This window comes from Mugil cephalus, chromosome 20 (assembly GCF_022458985.1).
Source record: "Mugil cephalus isolate CIBA_MC_2020 chromosome 20, CIBA_Mcephalus_1.1, whole genome shotgun sequence".
NCBI classification, from domain to species: Eukaryota; Metazoa; Chordata; class Actinopteri; order Mugiliformes; family Mugilidae; genus Mugil; species Mugil cephalus.
This window is the reverse complement of record NC_061789.1, coordinates 211,031-235,447: the sequence shown is the minus strand read 5'-3', so window position 1 is coordinate 235,447 and position 24,417 is coordinate 211,031. Positions and strand designations below refer to the sequence as shown.

At 46.7% G+C, this 24,417-nt stretch overlaps 1 protein-coding gene across 1 annotated transcript in view; it reads left to right on the top strand.

Annotated features, from left to right (window-relative positions):
• Positions 1-24,369, top strand: part of myo15aa (myosin XVAa) — a 33,436-nt gene extending 9,067 nt beyond the window's left edge. The window contains exons 17-62 of the mRNA XM_047571326.1: positions 29-186; positions 265-310; positions 582-706; positions 1,787-1,904; positions 1,989-2,164; positions 2,672-2,756; positions 2,835-2,888; positions 3,029-3,110; positions 3,503-3,633; positions 3,725-3,820; positions 4,085-4,320; positions 4,655-4,845; positions 5,116-5,188; positions 5,268-5,459; positions 6,324-6,421; positions 8,300-8,391; positions 9,878-10,013; positions 11,561-11,625; positions 12,510-12,620; positions 13,456-13,513; positions 13,654-13,801; positions 13,912-14,005; positions 14,092-14,203; positions 14,436-14,551; positions 14,721-14,780; positions 14,855-14,930; positions 15,006-15,121; positions 15,388-15,506; positions 16,001-16,142; positions 16,290-16,401; positions 16,907-16,981; positions 17,076-17,278; positions 17,857-18,105; positions 18,182-18,254; positions 18,425-18,498; positions 18,673-18,755; positions 18,838-18,968; positions 19,605-19,699; positions 19,784-19,861; positions 19,928-20,024; positions 20,100-20,260; positions 20,632-20,765; positions 20,855-20,988; positions 21,071-21,204; positions 22,156-22,296; positions 22,893-24,369. Coding sequence (XP_047427282.1) covers positions 29-186; positions 265-310; positions 582-706; positions 1,787-1,904; positions 1,989-2,164; positions 2,672-2,756; positions 2,835-2,888; positions 3,029-3,110; positions 3,503-3,633; positions 3,725-3,820; positions 4,085-4,320; positions 4,655-4,845; positions 5,116-5,188; positions 5,268-5,459; positions 6,324-6,421; positions 8,300-8,391; positions 9,878-10,013; positions 11,561-11,625; positions 12,510-12,620; positions 13,456-13,513; positions 13,654-13,801; positions 13,912-14,005; positions 14,092-14,203; positions 14,436-14,551; positions 14,721-14,780; positions 14,855-14,930; positions 15,006-15,121; positions 15,388-15,506; positions 16,001-16,142; positions 16,290-16,401; positions 16,907-16,981; positions 17,076-17,278; positions 17,857-18,105; positions 18,182-18,254; positions 18,425-18,498; positions 18,673-18,755; positions 18,838-18,968; positions 19,605-19,699; positions 19,784-19,861; positions 19,928-20,024; positions 20,100-20,260; positions 20,632-20,765; positions 20,855-20,988; positions 21,071-21,204; positions 22,156-22,296; positions 22,893-22,994 — 5,382 coding nt within the window. The 3' untranslated portion in view covers positions 22,995-24,369. The remainder of the gene's footprint in view (positions 1-28; positions 187-264; positions 311-581; positions 707-1,786; positions 1,905-1,988; positions 2,165-2,671; positions 2,757-2,834; positions 2,889-3,028; positions 3,111-3,502; positions 3,634-3,724; positions 3,821-4,084; positions 4,321-4,654; positions 4,846-5,115; positions 5,189-5,267; positions 5,460-6,323; positions 6,422-8,299; positions 8,392-9,877; positions 10,014-11,560; positions 11,626-12,509; positions 12,621-13,455; positions 13,514-13,653; positions 13,802-13,911; positions 14,006-14,091; positions 14,204-14,435; positions 14,552-14,720; positions 14,781-14,854; positions 14,931-15,005; positions 15,122-15,387; positions 15,507-16,000; positions 16,143-16,289; positions 16,402-16,906; positions 16,982-17,075; positions 17,279-17,856; positions 18,106-18,181; positions 18,255-18,424; positions 18,499-18,672; positions 18,756-18,837; positions 18,969-19,604; positions 19,700-19,783; positions 19,862-19,927; positions 20,025-20,099; positions 20,261-20,631; positions 20,766-20,854; positions 20,989-21,070; positions 21,205-22,155; positions 22,297-22,892) is intronic.
• Positions 24,370-24,417: the final 48 nt, after the last annotated feature.

Sequence of the window (24,417 nt, the reverse complement as noted above, 5' to 3'; positions counted from 1 at the left end):
GCCACTGATTAAATAAATGTGTGTGCAGATGGTGTCAAACCTCTTCCTGGCTCACCTGGAGGTCGTAGGTCAGCAGAGAGGAGCTCACGTTAGGAAGAGCAGCACCATCACCAGGAGGTACCAGGCCTCCACCGTCAGCAGTAAGTTCCAGCAGTCGCTGCTGGAGCTGGTGGAGAAGATGGAGCGGTACGTCACCAGTCCACCGAACACCGTTAGACAACCCGCTGCTGGCTGACTTCTCCCTTCTCTCCTTCGTCTTTTCAGTTGCAACCCTTTCTTTGTTCGCTGCATTAAGCCAAATAATATGAAGGTAAGATAAAGATCTTATTTAGTTTATTTGTTTTATTTTAGTAGCTTCAGACAGTGGTTAAACAAGTACTACAATAAAGATATAACGTAATAATTCCACACAGTGCACAGAAATATAATATATATAATATAATAAAATATGAACTATACATCGTATATGCATGAATTTAAAATGTCCTAATCAGCTGAATGAATAAAGTGCAGGCAGGTCATGTAGATACGGAGCAGATATACAGAGTATAATATGTAACGTGTTCATGATCCGTCCTCAGCAACCAGGCGTGTTTGAGGACGAGCTGGTCTCCAGTCAGCTGAGACACTCTGGAGTCCTGGAGACCATCCGGATCCGTAGAGAGGGATATCCCGTCAGAATGCCGTTCCACGTCTTCCTGTTCAGGTGAAGGAGAAGTGAGAAGGAGAAGTAATTTCTATTCTGAAAGTTTTGAGTTAATATTACGAAGAAAACTGTTAAGGAGCTCTGTATGTACATATACACTTACCTGGCCAAAATAAAAAAAACCTCCACCTGGACTTAACTGAGCTCATAGTCCAGAGGCTCCTGGTGGATCATTAGTTCATGGTGATTATCTTCAACAAGTTATTTAAGACCAACTGATGTAATGAGGAGCTTTTTATTTCCTCCACATCCCGTGGTGGAGGAGATGTTAGTCTGGTGGAGGAGATGTTAGTCTGCTGGTGGAGGAGATGTTAGTCTGGTGAAGAAGATGTTAGTCTGGTGGAGAAGACGTTAATCTGGTGGAGAAGGTGTTAGTCTGGTGGAGAAGACGTTAACCTGGTGGAGAAGGTGTTAGTCTGGTGGAGAAGATGTTAGTCTGGTGGAGGAGATGTTAGTCTGGTGGAGAAGGGTCAAATCATTGGCTGCATCAAGCAGAGAAAACATCTAGAAACTACTAAAACTGGCTTAAGACCTTTATTCCAGACTGGAAGGACAGTGGAGAACCATGTTCTACCAGGAAGAAATAAATCCTGATTGATGGAGAAACGTTTGGAAGAAAAGCAGCAGTAGAACTCAGGGCTGTGTTTAATAGTGGAAGGAAGAGCATTTCACACCATGGACAATGTGAAGGGAACTCAAGGGACTGAACAGAAAACCACTGATCAGGGAGGACAACCGGGAAAAAAGGCTCCAGTCTGCTAGGGAGCAGCACAAAATCCTGAACCCCATAGATAATGTTTGGGATGAGCTGGAGAAGCTTTGATCAGGGGAGGAGCTCCGCCCACAGACTAGAGGGGAGGAGCTCTGCCCACAGACTAGAGGGGAGGAGCTCTGCTCACAGACTAGAGGGGAGGAGCGCCACCCACAGACTAGAGGGGAGGAGCTCCGCCCACAGACTAGAGGGGAGGAGCTTCGCCCACATTCTGTGGAGTGCAGCTTTTATTGGTCAGGCAGTGTATGAACATGAGTCACACGTTTAACTTCATTCATATGTATAAATCGATGTTCTATCCCGTGTAGGTATAAGTCTCTGGTCGGCCTTCAGGAGCTCCCAGCAGCTAACGGAGAGAGCTGTGTGATACTACTCAGTAAACTGTGTCCACTACGACCAGGGATGTTCCACGTCGGAGTCACAAAGGTCAGAATATTCACAAGTCGTTCACAAACTGGAGAAACAGACCTGAAGCAGCTGGAGTCAGTAACATGTGGCTGTGATGTGCAGTTGTTTCTGAAGGAGGACGTCTACCAGTTGTTGGAGTGTAAACGAGAACGTTCTCGTGAACTCGCCGCTCTCACACTGCAGCGCTACACTCGTATGTTCTTCGTCAGGCATCGCTATGTCGCCTTCCGCAGGAAGATCGTCGGCTTTCAGGCTTGGTCCCGTGGCTTCCTGGTCAGGTGAGCTGTCCCACACTCATCCCAGACCCTAGGGGTCATCTCTGATCTACATGGGGAGGTTCTACTTTAATCAGTGTGGGTGTCGGGCTTTGAAATGAGGATCCAGAGCCTGGTGACGACAGACTCCTGCTCCAGAGTTCAGCTGGATCCTCCTCTGGCCAATCAGAGGCATCTAGTAGTTTATTACTGTGTCCTGGATCATCATCTTCAGTCTCTGTCCAAGTTCTCTTCCAGGTCAAAGAACCATCTGATCCAGTCCAGATACCAGGATGTGTTCTGGTTTTACTGAAGGACACATTAGCCTGTCCATGTTTCCAGAATCTGATTCCCAGAATGCATATAGAGAGCGTCCTCAAGTACGCTGCTGTTCCAATTACTGTTCCTCTTCTGTCCATGACCACATGAAGCCCCGCCCACATGGTCTGAATCAGTTCCTAACAGAGAGACTCCAGATAAACTGTCCTGTACATCAGAAACCTTTTAATGAGACAACCTGCCGTCCTCCAGGAAGAACTACCTGAAGATGAGGAAGAGTCTGGTCAAGTTCCGCTCTCTGGTCCACATGTTCGTCAATCGCAAGCAGTACATCAAGGTACATGTGATTAATGAATGTAATAAATGGCTTTATTAATAAAAGTCTCACTCATGCTGCTTCTCGTTCTGTTTCCAGAGGAAGTTTGAAGCTCGGAGGAGAGCTGAGGAGGAGAGGAGGAGGAGAGAGAGGGTACGACCAGCTTTATTCACATGCTAGGCATGAATGGATGAATGAATGAATGGATGAATGGATGAATGAATGAATGAATCAATGAGAAGTAGAGTTTGTGACCTACAGTCTAGCCCCTGCTGATCTCTTGTGTGTTTCAGGAGCTGACTAAGAGGGAGGTGGTGAACGTCACTCACCTGGTGATTCCTGCAGAGCTGGGAGCTTTGCTGCAGGCGGCAGCAGGTCAGTATGACTTTAATGATTCATAAAACAAGTGTGCATGAATTTAAAGGCACTGAAAATAATCTGAAAAATAAATCTAGGCATTAATTAATGTATAAAAATATTGTTGTTGTAACATTTAAGTGTCTATTTCATTTATTAATTGCTTAATTTCCTAACATAATGATTTACTTTAGATCATTAGTCTCATGTATAAATAATGATCCATTTCCTCCAGACCTCCTCCTAGTCTTCACCCCAGATTCCCTCCCAGACTTCCTCCAGACTTCCCCCATTCTTCCTCCTAGTCTTCACCTCAGACCTCCTCCTAGTCTTCCTCCTAGTCTTCTTCCAGACCTCCTCCTCCGGACTGTGACTAACCCGAAGTGTCTGACCTCCTGTTCTCTGTGCAGTCAGGAGGCAGCTTCACTCCGACTGCCTGGCTCTGCTTCAGGCTCCTCACATCCAGGAGGAGGCTCAGCTCCCTCTGCCTCTGGACATCAACAACTACCCTTTCTACCGCTACGTCCAGATCTACTTCAGGGTGAGATGAGCATCACCACAAAACTTCTTCTCTGCGCCTCAGAGTGGTTTTGGTTTGCTTTTAAATTTGAAGGAACCTTCTGTCGCCATAGGAACCAAAGTTTGGGATGCTGACGGCTCCTCTGGAGTCACCTCTGACCCGAATAGAGGACGACCTGAGAGCTGACGCTCTGGAGCTCTTCATCATGGTAGAATATCAGTTTAACTTTGTCCCAGTGTCTATTTTCACAATTTAAACCAGACTCAGGTCTCAAAGACTGCTGCAATAAGTTTCCTCTTCATTTTACATTGTTGTGTTTAATAAAACACATCTTTATTTTTTGAGTTACAGTAGTTTTTCTCTTTTTTTATTTTTTGTATTTAATTTAGTTGAGTTAAATTGAATTATTATTCCATTTGTTGTTAGTTTAGTTTATTTTTTCAGCTTTCCTCTGGTTCCTCTGGTTCCTCAGGTGCTGCGGTTCATGGGGGACCCACACCTGAACGGGGCACAGGAGAACATGTTTGGAAACTACATTGTCCACAGGGGCCTGTTGTGTCCAGGGCTACAAGACGAGATCCTGGCTCAGGTGGTCAACCAGGTGTGGAGGAACGTGAACACCGAGAACGCAGAGCGAGGCTGGTTGCTGCTGCTGGCCTGTCTCTGCAGCTTCGCCCCCTCAGCCAAGATGGACAAATATCTGCTGAAGTGAGGACTCACATCTTTTAGAGTCTTTTAGTTCAGGGGCCACATACAGAACCAGACTTTTAACATTAGTTTTAGCACAAAGAAGAACGAGGAAATGAGAGAATGTTTACAGTCCCCGTCTGTTTAGTCCTGGTCTGTCTGGTCCTGTGCTATAAATTAGAGATAGATGTTATTTTCATTGATGTTAGATTACAGTCTAATATGTAATTTGCAGCGGGCCCGATTAGACCCTCTGGTGACCACTTTTGGCCCCAAGGCCATATGTTTGACACCTGTTTTTTAGATTCATGTCAAACAATGAATTTTATAAAGCTCCACCTCCTCTGCCCTCCAGGTTTGTGTCAGACAGCGCCCCCACTGGCTCTCAGGCACTGCTGCAACACAGACTCATCCAGGCCAATCAGAAGGTGCAGATGGGCTCAGGCTCCGCCCTCGACACCGCTCGGACCTATCCACTGTCTCTGCTGGAGTGGACGGCCAATAGGAAGAAGGCTAACATGGTGCTGCGGGTGCACTGCTTTGATGGTGAGAGTTACAGCCCCCGTCTGTTATAAAGTGGGATCAGTTACAGCTGAGCATTGATTATTTATCATCAGCTGGGATCAGGTGATCAGAGCTCAGGCTCCCGGCCTTTAAAATGACCGTTTAACACAGTTTGACTGGACGTGGTGTCGGTTCCTGCTTTATTATTTATTCATTAATGTCTGGGATGGAGGGTCCCTCCTGGGTTCACTTCAGTCCAGAGATGAGATGAGATGAGATGAGATGAGATGAGATGGTCCCATTCTCGTGCAGGGGGGTCGTTCCTGTGTCCCGTTCATTCCTGGACCAGTGGGGAGGATTTAGCCGGAGACGTCCTGCGTTACAGGTGCTGATCTTAGATCAATGACTGGACTGAGATTCCGGTGGGTCCTGAGGAGTCAGTACTAACATGTGTGTCCCTGTAGAGGAGTTTCTGAGTGGTGGAGGGGGAGCTCAGTCCTGATGAAGGAGCCCGGTCAGTGGGTGGAGTTAGCTGGACATGACTACGTCATGGACCTCATCTCAGACCTGGAGCTTCCTGCAGAGTTCCCCAAACAGAAGAGTTACTTCATCATCAGCACAGAAGACCCGACCCGAGTCAGAGCCAACGCCAGCCTGTCAGTGTAACACACACTCACTCTGCAACACGCTGTAACACACACTCACTGTAATACACGCAGTGTAACACACACTGTAACACACACTCACTGTAATACACACACTGTAACACACGCTGTAACACACACTCACTGTAATACACTCACTGTAATACACACACTGTAACACACACTGTAACACACACTCACTGTAATACACACACTGTAACACACACTCACTCTACAACACGCTGTAACACATACTCACTGTAATACACACACTGTAACACACACTCACTCTGCAACACGCTGTAACACACACTCACTGTAATACACACACTGTAACACACACACGGTAACACACACTCACTGTAATACACACACTGTAACACACACACTGTATAACACACACTCACTGTAATACACACACTGTAACACACACTCACTGTAATACACATACTGTAACACACACTCACTGTAATACACACACTGTAACACACACTCACTTTAATACACACACTGTAACACACGCTGTAACACACACTCACTGTAATACACACACTGTAACACACACACACTGTATAACACACACTCACTGTAATACACACACTGTAACACACACACACTGTAATACACACACTGTATAACACACACTCATTCTGCAACACGCTGTAACACACACTCACTGTAATACACACACTGTAACATACACACTGTATAACACACACTCACTGTAATACACACACTGTAACACACACATTGTATAACACACACTCGCTGTATAACAAACACTGTAACACACACCATCAGTGTCTCTGTGGTCAGATCATGTCTCCTGAGTGACCAGGTCTCTCTGGTCTCTGGTCTCTGGTCTCTGGTCTTCAGCGCTCTGTTTGGAGCTGGTTTTGACTCTGATGAGGAACTTCCTGTGGGCAGCAGACCGGCCTACAGCCTCCGCGACTCTGATGGTTACTACAGCCACGGTACCCACTCCCACACCTGTCCTCTATAGTTACTACAGCCACCATACACACTCCCACACCTGTCCTCTATAGTTACCACAGCCACCGTACCCACTCCCACACCTGTCCTCTATAGTTACTACAGCCACCATACACACTCCCACACCTGTCCTCTATAGTTACCCACACGTCCCACGGTAACACCACTCCCACACCTGTCCTCTATAGTTACTACAGCCACGGTACCCACTCCCACACCTGTCCTCTATAGTTACTACACCCACCGTACCCACTCCCACACCTGTCCTCTATAGTTACTACAGCCACCGTACCCACTCCCACACCTGTCCTCTATAGTTACTACAGCCACCATACACACTCCCACACCTGTCCTCTATAGTTACTACAGCCACGGTACCCACTCCCACACCTGTCCTCTATAGTTACTACAGCCATGGTACCCACTCCCACACCTGTCCTCTATAGTTACTACAGCCACGGTACCCACTCCCACACCCGTCCTCTATAGTTACTACAGCCACGGTACCCACTCCCACACCTGTCCTCTATAGTTACTACGCCATGGTACACACTCACACTCCCACACCTGTCCTCTATAGTTACTAGAGCCACGGTATTCACTCCCACACCTGTCCTCTATAGTTACTACAGCCACGGTATTCACTCCCACACCTGTCCTCTATAGTTACTACAGCCACGGTATTCACTCCCACACCTGTCCTCTATAGTTACCACAGCCACGGTACCTACTCCCACACCTGTCCTCTATAGTTACTACAGCCACGGTATTCACTCCCACACCTGTCCTCTATAGTTACTACAGCCACCGTACCTACTCCCACACCTGTCCTCTATAGTTACTACAGCCACGGTACCCACTCCCACACCTGTCCTCTATAGTCACTACAGCCACCGTACCCACTCCCACACCTGTCCTCTATAGTTACTACACCCACGGTACCACTCCAACCTGTCCCTATATACTACAGCACGTACCCCACCCACACCTGTCCTCTATAGTTACTACAGCCACCGTACCCACTCCCACACCTGTCCTCTATAGTTACTACACCCACGGTACCCACTCCCACATCTGTCCTCTATAGTTATTACAGCCATGGTGCCCACTCCCACACCTGTCCTCCATAGTTACTACGGCCACCGTACCCACTCCCATACCTGTCCTCTATAGTTACTACAGCCATGGTACCCACTCCCACACCTGTCCTCTATAGTAACTACAGCCATGGTACCCACTCCCACACCTGTCCTCTATAGTTACTACAGCCACGGTACCCACTCCCACACCTGTCCTCTATAGTTACTACAGCCACCGTACCCACTCCCACACCTGTCCTCTATAGTTACTACACCCACGGTACCCACTCCCACACCTGTCCTCTATAGTTACTACAGCCACCGTACCCACTCCCACACCTGTCCTCTATAGTTACTACAGCCATGGTACCCACTCCCACACCTGTCCTCTATAGTCACTACATCCACCGTACCCACTCCCACACCTGTTCTCTATAGTTACTACAGCCACCGTACCCACTCCCACACCTGTCCTCTAGATATATCTACAAAGATATGAATGGACAGTAGAAAATAAATAAAAACATCTGATGACAGGAAGTTATTCTGTCTTCGTTGTCCAGTAAAAACTAAAAACTATGAAATACAGTTCGGCATCTCTCTGGTTCACAAGGAATAAAAAGAAGTACTGCAGCATCACAGTGAAGTAACAATAAATTCTAAGAATCCAATTCAATGACCACAGGTATCAAGACGAGATGAGACGATTGTTCTTTGGTGTGTTTCCATCGGCTGAGTCTCTGTCTGGAGGTGAATCCTCTGTTTCTCTGTGTCAATCAGAGTCTGATGCCTTCAGTGACGGTCAGACTCAGAGAGGGATGGACCGCTACCTGGACAGCCTGTTTGACCCGGTTCTGTCCGACAGCAGCACAGTGAGTCAGTCTACCCCTGTTATTATATGCCCTCATATCCCCCCAACAAAACACAACACTGAGACCAGGACTAGACCCAGGACTAGACCCAGAACTAGACAGACTCAGGACTAGACCCAGGACTAGACAGACCCAAGACTAGACCCAGGACTAACCACACCAGGACTAGACCCAACTAACCAGACCCAGAACTAGGCAGACCCAGGACTAACCAGACCAGGACTAGACCCAGGACTAACCACACCAGGACAAGAACCCAGGACTAACCACACCAGGACTAGACCCAGGACTAGACAAACCCAAGACTAACCAGCAGACAGATATGAGCCCAGATTGAACTGATTTTTTTAAATTCACTATTTATTGGTTTTCATCAGAAAACACATGAGATACAACAACAACAACAGCAACAACAGCAACATCATGGCCATAGATCTCCATATTTTCATATATAACTTCCTCCTTATCTTTCAGCCTGTAACGCAGCTTTTCATGGGATGAAATCTTCAGTTTCCATTATTACATCACTACCCTGCATCCAGTAATAAATGCTGTTCTGCACCATGTGATCTGGTGGATGTTTAACCCACTTCCCTTCAGTACCCAACACACTAAGCATCAATGCACTTATTTCTATGAAGGAACTGAAAGTTTTTAAAGGATACTTTATTAAATATTAACATGGATGCACCATGTGACCGGCTGCCTCTGTATGAATGGAGCAGCCTGGATCAGGTTTCTATCTGCCTGTGACCAGAGAGACTTCAGAGAGGACAGACTCAGAGAGGACGGACTTCAGAGAGGACAGACTCACAGAGGACAGACTCAGAGAGGACAGACTCAGAGAAGACGGACTTCAGAGAGGACAGACTCACAGAGGACAGACTTCAGAGAGGACAGACTCAGAGAGGACAGACTCACAGAGGACAGACTCAGAGAGGACAGACTCAGAGAGGACAGACTCACAGAGGACAGACAGCTGATTCCCTCAGACCAGGACACGTTGGACTATCTCTGTTTCTTTCATTTGTTCCTGTTGAACGTGGTCAGTGGGTCAGACATGTTGGATCCGGTGTGTACGCTGCTTCCTGGGGAGAGTTTGGTTCCTGGGGAGTGTTTAGTTCCTGGGGAGTGTTTAGTTCCTGGGGAGAGTTTAGTTCCTGGGGAGAGTTTAGTTCCCGGGGAGTGCTTGGTTCCTGGGGAGTGTTTAGTTCCCGGGGAGTGTTTGGTTCCTGGGGAGTGTTTGGTTCCTGTAAAGAGTTTAGTTCCTGTAGAGAGTTTAGTTCCTGGGGAGTGTTTGGTTCTTGTAGAGAGTTTAGTTCCTTGGGAGTGTTTAGTTCTTGGAGAGTGTTTGGTTCCTGTAAAGAGTTTAGTTCCTGTAGAGAGTTTAGTTCCTGGGGAGTGTTTGGTTCTTGTAGAGAGTTTAGTTCCTGGGGAGTGTTTGGTTCTTGGTGCTCCACTGAATCACCCCCTCCTTCTCCCCCAGGACATGGAGAAGACTGGGAGTCTGTCAGCGAGGATGAAGGGAGGAGGAGGAATAGTTGTTACAGAAGGAGGAGGAGGAGAAGGGGGGAGTCGTGCGGCCCCCAGCCGGCCTTACCCACCAGGAATACATCCTGGAGGTAAAACCTTCTCCCTCTCCGTTCATCCCTCCATCTTTCTCTCCACACGTCATTAATTCAGCTGCTTCCCTTTTAGAGTCACTGAACTTCCTTCTGATACTGGACCAGTGGATGAGAGACGACATTAAATGTCTCTATATGTCTCTGTGTGTCTTTATGTCTCTCTGTGTGTCTCTGTATATCTCTGTGTCTCTATGTCTCTGTGTCTCTATGTGTCTCTATGAGTGAAATTCTTTGAAGTTGAACCTCTGCTCAAAGACTCCGTCCATTAAATGTCTTCCTTGTGTCTCAGTCTGGGTCAGTGAACTGTTGGACAGTTGGACATCTGATCAGAATCTCAGTAGTGCCTCTGCTGCAGACTAACCCCCCGTTCTCGTGTCCCAAAGCGGTGCCGGTTCTTCCAGTAGCCGGAGGAATGATGCCCCCCGTCCCAGCCATGCCAATCCCCTCCCACCACCACCACCACCAGCAGCACCAGGACCAGGACCAGAACCAGGACCAGGACCAGGAACAATTCCACCAATACAACCGGCCCCAGCAGACCTCCTCTACCACCACTCCTCTAGCACCCACCCCATCACCCACTCGCCCCCCTGCCACCCCAACACCTGCCCTGGACCCCTACGTCAGTGCTGTCCCCGGCCTGCCGGGGGGGCCCTCGCTTCCAGCCACGTCTATGCTCCCAGGCTTACCTGTGATGACAGGGGTGCCAGGTACAGTCAGAGGATGTGGTGTTTCAGCATGTAGCGTGAGCGTGGCCTGTAGCATGGGTGTGGCCTGTAGCGTGGGCGTGGTTGACTTTATTATCCTCACATAAACACTTCCAGTGTGTGGGCGGGGCCAGCTCCTCTTGTTCTATCGGGCTCCAGGTGGCTATTAGCATGGCTAACTTTTATTCCTTCTGATGTCGTGATAGAGTCTGGAGGTGAATCTAATCTGAGATGAAAACTATCCGGTCTAACGGTCTAAACGGTCATTTGCAATTTAAAGCAGCAGCCTCACTCAGCAGCAGATATTTGTTATAAAGTATTAATTTTTATTCATTATTAAGTGTTTAGGAGAGAAACTCTTTTGATGATAAATGGCACTGATCTTTTTTTTGCAACTTATTGTCAAATAAATAAACACACTTAAAAACCAATCCAGAGGAGATGCATCATATCGTTGGCCTAACAGAATAATTACCTAACTCATGTTTTGACTTACTGTTCCAAAATCAATAAAAATTGATGTGTGCTAAAGTGCTAAATCTTTTTTTTCTTGTTTTCCAAAAACGTTCAAATATGACTTCGTATCAGTGTTCTTATACTTTTATTCCTCTCCTTCTCTCCATTAACCTCAACCTGCATTCACCACCCAGCCCTAAAATAAGAGTTCTGTCTGTCTTCATAGTGACCATCTTTTAACAAACACACCTGTTTTCTTGCTGTGATTTTCACATTTTTCCCTGTGACTTTAACCAGGAGGCTGCTATAGAAGCATTTTATCTGTCATACCCCCCCCCCCCCCCCCATCCTCATATTTACTGGAGCGTCTGTGTTGTGCAGGATCGGAGCAGACGGTTCTGACCCAGCAGCAGCAGGCCATCATCAACCAGCAGGCCATCATCCTGGTCTGAGCCTCTTCCTCTTCTCTCTGAAACCTGCATGATGCCTGATAATAATGATGATAATAATAATAATAATAATAATAATAATAATAATAATAATCATCATCATCATCATCAGTGGCGATTTTGGTTTGGAAATCCTGGTGGAAAATCTTACTGTGTAATCCAGAAATACTGTAATCAACACCCTCACAACAAAAACACTGAAGCCAGAGTACCCTAGTAAACCACGCAACACCCAGACTCCCTCCAGAAAGACCTGAATCAGACTCAAACCCTGACATTCTTGCTGACAGGCATCAGTGCTAACCACCACTCCACTGTGCCGATCTGATGACGTATTGCATCAACAGCACCACCAAACGGCCGTGTTCAAGATTTCACTAGATCAAACATTCACAATCAAAACAATAATGTGAAAACAATAAAAACACAATGCACGACTCATGGCGTGAACAGTGCACACTCAATACACAACAATCAACACCAAAGTCACCACACACAACACACCACAGCCAAACATTTCAGCACCACAGACAGGTGGACAGCTCCATGAGGTTGTTCTAAATTAGACTCATCAGCTGCTTTTTGACAAACTCCCTATTAAACCAGGTTCTCCTCTTAAACCACTCCTGGTTGAATGACCTGGTTTTGCAGCGCCCCTCTGGTGGGGCCATGCCCTACTGACCCCTGATGCAAATACACTACTGATAATAATGGTGAGATGAGATTAAAATAGATGAGATGAGAAAAATAACAATACAAGTGTGATAATTGAGTTTCTTTGTGTCTTTGTAGAGATTTGTGTGAGTTTATGTCTAATGTCTAATATTATTTATGTTATTTATTTATTTAATGGCAGCTCTGTCTCTGTGTTTGTGGGTCAGGCCCAGCAGATGACCATGCAGGCCATGGCCATCCAGCAGCAGATGTTGTCCTCCTTCCCTCCTGTAGCTCCAGCTCCACGGTCTCCACCTTCACCCCCCACCCCCACCCATGTAAGCAAACACACTGCTCTAAAGGTTCTCCTTAGAACTTATTTCTATCATTTAAATCAACTTTACATGAGGAGTTCTTGGTATTAAAACTTAAGGGCTTAAGCCACTTCATTAGTAGAAATATTAATCGCCATCAAAATAGTGCAGGGACTAATAATTATCGTATAAAATAGCTGCCTTGAAAACACAAGTTAAAGTAACTTGTAAAGGCTGTTGGTGTGAATATATATAGTTATTTATACTAAAGAATGGAAGTCAGAAGGGTCTGTAATTATATGCTGACACAGTTTCTCAAATGGGTGATGTAATATAGTTCATTTTCATTTCATTCATTTCTTTCATTTGTCTTTCTTGTGCAAAACAAAAGAATGAAATACTGTTTCATTAGAGTAAAAACACTTCAAAGAGAACAATGAAATAATTAACATTCAAAACTGTTCCAATTAAGACAGTTTAATAAACTCAATAACTAATCCATTAAAATGATCATGGCTACTATGCTGGTGTAAATCTAAAAATATAAAGTGCATGATGGGAACAGACAGCCAGGGATAATTAGTGCACATTCAGCAGATGGAAGAAGCTCCTTCAGTTCGTTAGTAGCTTAAATATCATGAGTTGAATAACAACGGAACAATCACAAATTAAAAAATTAACAGGAGGAAGTCACTTTTATTCAATGCATGATGTAACGTAGTAATAAGTTAAACAGGTCAAACAATAAATGGTCATTAATTAATGAATTAACTCATATGTCTCTTTCTCACCTTCCTGAGATGAAATGAAACTTCTTTTTTTAAAAATCAACCATTATTAATTTTTACCTTTCCTGCAGCACAAAGACAGGGAGGAGTCGTTCAGGCCGAGTCCTGGTGCATCTCAGAGGAAGATCAGTACGTATGGAGACCCCCCCGCCCCTGCACACATGCACACACACACACACCCCCACCCCCTGACCCCCACCCCCTAACCCTTGACCCCTAACCCCTAACCCACCCCACATTTAATGGTCTAACAGAGCCTCATGCTCCAGGTCCGAGCCGCGCCCCCCCTCCTGATGACGTGGTCCGATCCAGCGTCAGTAACACTGAGCGCATGGAGCCCAGTCACGACATCAAGGACATCATCAAACAGCACCAGCCTGCAGCTACAGCGCCGCCTACTGGCCCCCCACCTCCGAGGTAACACACCTACACTACACACAGTTATACACACTCATACTCACAACTCTCACTGTCCAGCTGTTCTAATGTCTGTGTGTGTGTGTGTGTGTGTGTGTGTGTGAATGCAGGAAGAGTGATGGGAAGATGTTTACGAAGAAGCCAGACCCCCATGATGAAGCCATGGAGATCCTCAAAGATCAGATGTCAAACCCACCACAACCGGTAAAACACACACACACACACACACACACACACACACACACACACACACACACAAGCTAAATGAACTAAATGTTTTCATGTCTCAGACTCAGAAGAAGACTCAGTCCTCCCAACGTAAGGAAGAGGGCGGAGTCAAGTTCCCCAAGACAACCAAGCCCCGCCCCGCTGACTCTGACATGAGCCCCGCCCCTCCTCCAGGTGAGCGCATCACATGTCACCTACCAGGAAACTACTACACCTTTAACACATGAGACGAGATGAGATACAGTGAACTATGAGATGAGAATACTAATCATACTAATACGATACTGTGAGATATGATTTGATATGATAGAATACGACCCAATGGGGTGAGGTATTCCTGTAGACCTGGTCCTGATGAAGACCTGGTCCTGATGAAGACCAGGTCCTGATGAAGCTGTGATTTCAGTGAATAGGGATCTGCCGGTGGAGGAGGAGGTCTCTCAGACTCAGCTCCACAGTCGAACCAGTGATGAATACTTCACCTACTCCAACGTCCAGTGGAAACTCTTCATGAGGAAAGAGGTTTGTTCATGTGTCATCACATTCTGTTTCTACTTAAATTAAAATTAACACGTTTGCTCATCATCAGTAGAGATTAAACAAGAAGGAGATTTAATCTGATTACACATTGTAATGGTTTGACAGCTCTAGTTTGTATACTCTTAATATCTCCATGTTTATCTGCTGACAGGTTTTCTACCCTAAGGAGACGTTCAACAACCCGCTGGTCCTGGACCTGCTCTTCAAACAGGTCAGTTTATCTCCAGATGAAACACATGAAGCTGTAAATATTCAACCTTTCATCTTTAATAAATGATTCGTCAGGTCGTCCATGACACCTTCTCCGAGGCTTGTATTCGCATCACGCAGGAGGAGAGGCAGAAGATGAAGGGCCTGTTTGGTATGACTGCCTTTACCCTGAGTTAGAACTCCTCCTCTGGTGTCTTTGGTAACTCCTCTTTTGTTCCTCGGCCAGCGGAGAACAAGGTGGATCAGGTTTCAGGAACACAGGATGAAACAGTAAAGAGGAAGGTGGTGGCCATGGCCAGAGACTCCTGGGAGATCTACTTCTCCCGCCTCTTCCCGGCCTCGGTGAGTTCCTCACTGTGAGGGTTACCCACAGTTTATGGGTCCACATTAAGTTGCAGCAAAGCTGCTATGCTAATGTAGAACTTAGCATTGTAGCCTGATGTCAACCTCCACAGAAATGTAACGACACACTGCAGCGACACAGAGAACTAGAGCTGTGATTGGTCCTCTTAGTAGCGGCGTGTTTCCTCTTTAGTTTTTAAAGACAAGGCGCCGCCTAGTGTTTGGGAGGGAGGGATGCTGTTAACCGGAGTGTTTGTGGGTTCCAGGGCAGCGTGGGGACAGGAGTCCAGGTCCTGTCTGTGTCTCATAAAGGCATCAAGCTGCTGAAGATGGTGAAGAGCAGCTCGACGGCTTCAGACTACTTCAGAGTGCTGAGGCCGTACAGGTGAGCCTTTCAGACCAGGGACATCCACATAATGTGTCAATCTCAGGCTACTTTATTTCATTTTTATTTTATACACAAGTTGTGTTTTTCCAAAAGATCCAAAGTCATTTTTACCTTTTCAAAGGGATCCAAACCTCAAGTTTATTAGGGCTATGGGGCCTCAGGGCGAAGCTAACCGTGCTAACCATAAGCTAATTGTGCTAAATGTAGGCAAAGTGTGCTAATTCCCATGTTGACAAAGACAGTACCTCCAGCATTAGCTCCCGTAGCCCTTTCAAAATTTCCCAGAGGGAATTTTCTAATCTTTTCATGTAATTTATTAAACTGGATAATGATGGACCACATATAACTTGGTTAAGGTTATTTTCTTAGAAAAAAACATGTGAATAACAGGAATGGAGCTCGGTATCAAGGAACTTATCCAACAATCTTGGTGATTGCTTTGACCATGATTTGCTTTGACTTCCTGGTTTGACATATCACTTCCTGTGCAGCTACTCCGACATCCTGTTTGTGTCCATTCCATCTAAGAACATGCTGGAGTTCAACCTGACCAACGAGAAGCTCATCCTGTTCTCTGCCAAAGCTCCTCAGGTCAAACACATGATCGACTTCTTCCTCACGGAGCTCAAGAAGGTCAGAGACCTCGGTGGGGACTGTGGGGGCTAATCTTACATCTGATGGGGTCTGATTGTCCAGTCTGAGGGTTACAACCTGTTCAGACGAGGCTGAAGGCTGAAGGCTTCATGGTCCTCTCTGAGTCTCTGTGTGTCCACCATGTAGGACTCTGAGTACGTGGTGGCGGTGAGGAACTACATCACTGAGGACAGGACAGTGCTCAGCTTCCATAAAGGAGACATCATCAGACTGCAGCACATGGACGGACTGGAGGCCGGTGAGACTCACTGATTCTCATTTCATTTCATTAATCTGGCACATTTTAATACAACAAAACAACAATAACAACAATAATATAATAATATATTCCACACTATAATGCAAGTACAGTAACAATAAGCAACACATTTAGGTTTTTTAAAAAGGCACAGGAGACAAAAAGAGGAGGGCTCCCCCAAATAACAGTTCGACTTTAACTCTGGCCTGGCCTGACCTGGTCTGGCCTGGTCCGGTCTGGTCTGGCCTGGCCTGGCCTGGCCTGGTCTGGTCTGGTCTAGTCTGGTCTGGTATGGTCTGGTCTGGTCTGGTCTGGTCCGGTCCGGTCTGGTCTGGTCTGGTCCGGTCTGGTCCGGTCTGGCCTGGCCTGGCCTGGCCTGGCCTGGTCTGGTCTGGTCTGGTCTGGTCCGGCCTGGCCTGGTCTGGCCTGGTCTGGTCTGGTCTGGTCTGGATGGTCTCCTGCTGGTAGTGTGGTTGTGTCTGGTATCTGTGGTGTGTGTGTTCAGGGAACCTTTGTGGCTGTGTGGTGAGGAAGAAGGTGATGCTGCTGGAGGAGCTGAGGAGAGACACTCCAGAGTTTGGTAGGTTTCATCATCCTGAGCTCTACATGTAGTTTAAAATCTGTAAGGGGTCCGTGCTCCTCCAGTGATGGTGTCCTTGTCCTGGTCCGTGCAGGCTGGAGGTTCGGTGCCGTGTACGGGAGGTCCGGACTGTTTCCCAAGGACCTCGTCAGACCCGTGGCAGCTCCAGACTTCCTGGTTCTTCCGGCCGAGCGTCTGGAGCCTCGAGACCGCCACGGGCGGGTGGCTGCCTCTGCTGCTGTTGCCGTGGCGATGGGCTCAGCTGTAGCTGCTCATGAGCTCGAGCTCTCCACCGAGGTACGAACCCCGTGACCCCGGTACCGAGACCAGTACAAGGTTATAGGGTTTATTAAGAATGGTTCTGGTTTTACTAGAACCTTTGGACAACATGTGAGCTTTGTGGTTTTTCTAGAAACTCTGTGTCCAGGTCTAGTCCAGGGGTTGATGGATGAATACACATGCAGACCAGGGTCCACCACAGAGACCAGGGTCCACCATAGAGACCAGGGTCCACCATAGAGACCGGTGCTTATATAGTCCTGTCCTGGTCCCATTAGTGTCTCCAGGTCCTGGTAGTGGGTCCTGGTCCTGATAGTGTCTCCAGGTCCAGATAGTGTCTCCAGGTCCTGGTAGTGGGTCCTGGTCCTGGTCCTGGTAGTGTCTCCAGGTCCTGGTAGTGTCTCCTGGTCCTGGTAGTGTCTCCAGGTCCTGGTAGTGTCTCCAGGTCCTGGTATTGTTTTCAGGTCCTGGTAGTATCTCCAGGTCCTGATAGTGTCTCCAGGTCCTGGTAGTGTCGCCTGGTCCTGATAGTGTCTCCTGGTCCTGGTATTGTCTCCAGGTCCTGGTAGTGTCTGACCTCTAGTGTTGTGTTCCAGGTGGTGAATGAGGCGTACGGGGACAGTCTGAGTGTAGACCTGAACCAGGCGTCCCTGCAGAGTGGCCAGTATCTGATGACTGAGTTTGCCAGGAAGTACTTCAGAAGGTCTGGCTCCTCCTACACCAGGTTTAATAAAATGTCATGTGATGAACCACAGACTGACTCCTGGCGTCTCCCCCTCAGTGACCAGAAGACCAGGAAGGGGAAGGAGGGCCGGGACCCCGCCGACATGGTTAAATTCTCCAAGGTGATTGTGATGTGTTGAGACCTGAGTTTGGTTTTTGTTTCCTGGAGAATGAAGCTGTAAATCCTTGTCTGTCCAGTCCCCCATCCAGGAGTCTCTGATCCACTTCTCAGACAGCGGCATGAACAGAGTGGCAGCCGACATCTTCCTGGGTGAAACGAGAATAACCTGCACATTTACATGTCTGATTTAATCTGATTTGATCTAATTAAATCTGATCTAATCAGATCTGATTTATTCTGATCTGATCTAATTTAATCTGATCTAATCAGATCTGATTTATTCTGATCTGATCTAATTTAATCTGATGGTTTTAATCCAGCTATCATGAGGTTCATGGGAGACGCTCCTCTAAAGGGACAGACTGAACAGGACCTGGTCACCAGCATCCTGAAGGTAGGTAGGTAGGTAGGTAGGTTGGTAGGTAGGTAGGTAGGTAGGTAGGTAGGTAGATAGATAGATAGATAGATAGATAGATAGATAGATAGATAGATAGATAGATAGATAGATAGATAGATAGATAGATAGATAGATAGATAGATAGACTCATATTTGTTCTTGTTGGTGTAGTTGAGTGATGACCATGGTCTGATGAAGGATGAAGCCTACTGCCAGGTCATGAAGCAAGTCACCGCCAACACCAGCTCCAAACCGTAAGACCTCAGGGAGGGGAGGGAGGAGGTGGAGGAGGTGGAGGAGGGAGGAGTCTGATGTCAGTGTGTGTGGTGCGTTCAGGGACAGCTGTCAGAGAGGATGGAGGCTGCTCTACATCATCACATCTTTCCATCGTTGCTCCGACGTCATGAAGCCGTTTCTGCTCAAGTTCCTGCAGGAAGCTTCAACCAGTCCTGGACTACAGTACCAGGGTACTCATCCATTCATACACTCATCCACTCATCTATTCATCCAACCATCCACGAATCCAACCATCCACTTATCCACTCATCCAACCATCCACTCATCCACTCATCCATTCATCCACTCATCCACTCATCCATTCATCCATTCATCCATTTATCCATTCATCCACTCATCCAACCATCATCCACTCACCCTCATCAATATTCATCCACTCATACATCACCCTCATCCATTTCATCATACATAACAGTATCATCTCCACTATCCATGTCATCCATCATCCACATACATTCATCCATTCATCCACTCATCCACTCATCCATTCATCCATTCATCCACTCATCCATTCATCCATTCATCCACTCATCCAACCATCCACTCATCCACTCATACACTCATCCATTCATCCACTCATCCATTCATCCATTCATACACTCATCCAACCATCCACTCACCCATTCATCAATTCATCCACTCATACACTCATCTGATTGTACATAATGATCATAAACAGTATATCTAATATTTCCAGGTATTGACAGGATATCAATATAGTATTTATCATAATTATTAATCATATATATAAATGTATATATATATTTATCGTATTTATTTATCGTATATATACGTAATATTTCCAGGCATTGCCAGTGCATGTGAGCAGAACCTGAGGAGGACGTTTCAATATGGCGGCCGTGTGCAGTATCCTAACAGCATGGAGCTGAAAGCCATGTTGGTGAGTGTCTCGTTCAGCCAGTCAGCGCTGTCCCTCGGTAACAGCTGTTCTCTGACTCTGCGCTGTGATTGGCTGTCTGTGCAGGCTGGGCGGAGCTCCAAGAGGCAGCTGTTCCTGCTCCCCGGAGGCATCGAGAGGCACCTGAAGATCAAGACCTGCTCTGTGAGTCAAACGGCTTCAAGCTCCACAGGTAGAAAGGAAGGTTGTGACGGGACGCTGTGATTCCAGGTCGCTCTGGACGCCATCGAGGAGCTGTGCTACGAGATGGGGTTCCAGAGGGTGGAGGCTCTGGACGAGTACGCCGTCTTCTTGGTAACTCACAGAGGTAGGTAACGGTGATCCGCACCACAAACACCGACAGGCTTTAACCAGACGATAAACAGACGAGGTCTGGTCCCAGGTCAGAACGTCCGTCCCCTGAACAAGCGTGAGTACATCCTGGACATCGCCACCGAGGCCGAGCCGGTCGACCCCAACTACAGCCTCTGGTTCAGGAGGGTCATCTGGAGTCTGGCCCTGAAACTGGACAACGAGCTCTACGTCACCATGCACTACAACCAGGTACACACACCAGGTACACACCAGGTACACACACCAGGTATATACCAGGTACACACCAGGTACACACACCAGGTACACACACCAGGTACACACACCAGGTACACACACCAGGTATATACCAGGTACACACCAGGTACAGGTACACACACCAGGTACACACACCAGGTACACACCAGGTACACACCAGGTACAGGTACACACACCAGGTATATACCAGGTACACACACCAGGTACACACACCAGGTACACACACCAGGTATACACCAGGTACACACCAGGTATACACCAGGTATATACCAGGTACACACACAAGGTACCCCCCCCAAATGTGACCTAGGTCCCAGGTGTGTGTGTGTGTGTGTGTTGTCCAGGTGTTGCCTGACTACCTGAAGGCTCTGCTCAGTGTGGTTCCTCAGGGTAAAGCCAGCGAGCAGCATCTGCAGCAGATATCCAGACTGGCTGCTCTGCAGCATCGTGCCAAGGACACGGTCTACCTGCCCACCATGTAGGTCCACCCCTCCACCCCCACCAACCCCACCACCCCCACCTTTACCTCCGTCACCTCCTCTTATTGACCTGGTCTCCTCTGTTCAGGCGTGAGGTGCAGGAGTGCGTCCCCCCTCAGTTCTACAGTAAACAGGGTTCTCAGCCGTGGGTCAACATGACCATGCAGCACATGCAGCAGGTCCAGCCTCTGAACCCCCATCAGGCCCGAGCACAGTTCCTGGGTGAGACGCTGTCTCTGACCAGCCAGCATCACGTCCTCCTCTGAGTCTCCCCCAGACCTGTAACACATGTCGTCTCCTCCAGGTCTGGTCAGTGCCTTCCCCATGTTCGGCTCCTCCTTCTTCTACATCCAGAGCTCCAGCTCCTCCTCAGTTCAGACTCCCTGCATCCTGGCCGTCAACCTCAACGGACTGCACTTCCTCAACAAGGACACCCACGTACGTCATGCTGCACCTCGCTTCACCTCGCTTCACTTCGCTTCACTTCGCTTCACTTCACTTCATACAACAGGGTCTCTAAACATCAGGCTTTAAACTGTAAAAACTACTCTCCCAGTGTATTTTATGTATTTGAGAAAACAAGCAGCCAAACAGCATCTCAGAATTTCTTCTTCTGTCTTTATATTCAATCAAATTCCAAAGTAAGTGACAACACATGTAACTGATCTAGTTTTTATTATCTCCTGGGGTCATTTAGAGTCTATCCACATGATTCTACATCAGCTATGAACCACATGGAGACTGGACTGATAGAATCTGAGCCCAGTGGTCCTTTGGTCCTGTGGTCCTTTGTCCCCGTCTAGTGGGCTAATGGTGGTCCTGCATACGAAAAATGTAATGCAGCCATGTTGTAGTGAAAGTTAGCTTAGCATTGCTATGTAGCATATACCCTTGGTGGCTGTTAGCTTGGCATTGCTATGTAGCATATACCCTTGGTGGCTGTTAGCTTAGCATTGCTATGTAGCATGTAGCCTTGGTGGCTGGTAGCTTAGCATTGCTATGTAGCATGTAGCCTTGGTGGCTGGGGTCCTGGGGAGTTCCATGTGTAAATCTCCATCTTCCTCTGGATCGTATAATGAGCTCAATGGTAGAATGTGATGATGTCCAGGAGAAATAAAATGTCCAAAGGTTGAATTGTGTGAACGTTGCCTCCTGTAGTGAATCAGTAGCATTTTGGAGCCAGATTCACTTTAAGAGGTAAGAGGTTCTTTGGTTTGATCCTAATGTCCAGATGGAGAGTGGACCTCAGGAACACAGTCAGTTCCCAGCTCCAGAATCCAGACCAGTTCTCTGCTGCAGTATGTTTTGGTCGGAGTTAGCTGGGTCTGGCTTCCAGGCTGTGAAGATATTTTATATTCTTTAATCTGTGTGTTCCCTGTTTGTGATCAGGAGGCCATGGTGCGGTTCCCTCTGAAGGAGGTTCAGTCAACTCGTACCCAGAGGCCAACGTCCGGCTCCAGTTACCCGTACGTGGAGATCATGATCGGAGACCTGGTGAACCAACGCGTCATCCAGCTGCAGCTGGAGCAGGTGTGTTTATTATATACAGAATATAATTTAGTTTCTACGCGTATATGTACACAACCTGACGTAACAGTCACACACTCTAGTCTGTGGGCGGAGGTCCTCCAGCTTTGATCCAATAAGAAGCTTCTCCAGTGTCTCCAGGTTTCTTCCATCCAGTGTTTTTAGTTCAGATCTTGTATTGATGATGTCAGAGTCTGAGTCTCCAGCTCATCCCAAACATTCTCTCTGGGGTTCAGGTCTTTGTGCTGCTCCCTATCAGATTGGAGCCTTTTTTCCCGGTTGTCCTCCCCTTGTTTCTCCTGTTCTTCTTCTCTCTCTATCTTCTCTGTTTCTACCCGGCTGGTCTTCAGCAGATGGTTCCTCCATATGAGCTGGTTCTGCTCCAGGTTTCTTCCTGTTAAAAGGGAGTTTTTCCCTCAGGCTGCTCTGGACAGACTATCATCTTCTGTGAGAAGCAATGAGAAGCTCCTTATTGCATCAGTTGGTCTTAAAGAACTTGTTGAAGATAATCACCATGAATGAATAATGAATAATGATCCACCAGGAGGCGCTGGACTATGAGCTCAGTTAAACCCAGGTGTATACATGTTGTGTTTCAGGGCCTGGAGCTCTGCAGAGTGGTGGCCATGCACATGGAGAACATGCTGTCGGTCAGAGAGAAGAGACTCACGCTGCCGCCGAGTGAAATCACCCTGCTGTAACTCTGATAGGTTTTAAATTAACCTGCATCTACCTCCACATTCACAACATGCCTCTGACATGTCAGTTTTTTCTTTGGTTCATTACTTTGTGTTTCTCAGTCATTAACGTCTTAGAGCAGAACTGTTTAAAGGACCAGAGCGTTGGATTCACTGCTCCTCCAGTCCCAGTTTACGGCCCGTAGGGACTGTCCTCTGCAGACTCGGGGTTTGGTTTCTCTTCCCAGAGCCTTCAATAAACGTAAAAGAGTTAACATCAGCCACAAGGCTAACAGTTAGCCTGCTAACAGGTGGCGGGAGCACACCTTTGTTCCCGGGATCCTAACCGTGTCCCTCACTCTAATCCTAACCCTTTTTTTAAAAAAGTGTCCAATGTTCCCCGGTCACAGTGGGGAACATAGGACCCGGGGAACATAGGGACGATCCCCAGGTGACTAAATTAATGTAGGAAAGGTAACGACATAATCAAAGAACAAGTATGCTGAATATCAAAATTTACCTCAGACATTAAATTAAAATGTTAATAAATTAACTGAATATTTAAACTCATTCTAGTTCAGAGGTCACATTCACACCAGTTTGAATAATAACCTATAAATTAAGACAACTCCAAATGCTTCCCTTTGTTTTAGGTTAAAGAAGAACATTATGAAAGTGTTTCCATTTAACAAACTGAACTATTATAAAACATGTACAAAACAACTAGACATTTCTAAAGAAAAGGAAGTGGAGGTTGTGTTTGGTTCCAGGTCTCAGAGTTGTGTTATATCCACGACTCTAAAATTGTATGAAACTCAATAGCAGATACTTTCATTGGAAAAATTAATTAATTGTCTGTTCCTCTGCGTTAGCTCACAGTCTGGTTCATGGATCTGATTGGTTGAAGTCAGTCCCTGACAGGTTTGTCCGGTCAGCTGCCAAGTATTTATTCAGAGTCTGTGCTTTGTCTCTGAGCAAACCATGTGGAGCTTCAGATGAGAAACATGATGGTTTTAAATGACTATAAGAGAACAGCTCTTCCTTAAAGGTGAAGGTGAATCCTACTGTGGTCCTTTAAGATCTGTCAGGTCTCCTGAGACTTAGGCTAACCGTGCTTTTTAGAAGCATGATGTAATTTAATTCTCATTTAGAGTCATTGAGTCACTGTGTCTTGTCCTGACGCAGCTACTGGTTATTAAAGAGAATTATTCATCGGAAATCACTGAGAAATTAGTTTTCCCTTTATTTTTTTAATCAAGATTCTAGAAAAAGTAAATTATTATGGCACATAAAGTTTGAGGCCACGTCAACGAGCTGTTTGCACTAATTATTCATTTGTACCGTGAATGTTTTTATAACCTGTACAGAGAGAATAACTCTGCACATTAAAGTTTGCGATATAAACATCAGATGTGTTGTATTCTTCTTTATAGAAAAATTAACGCGT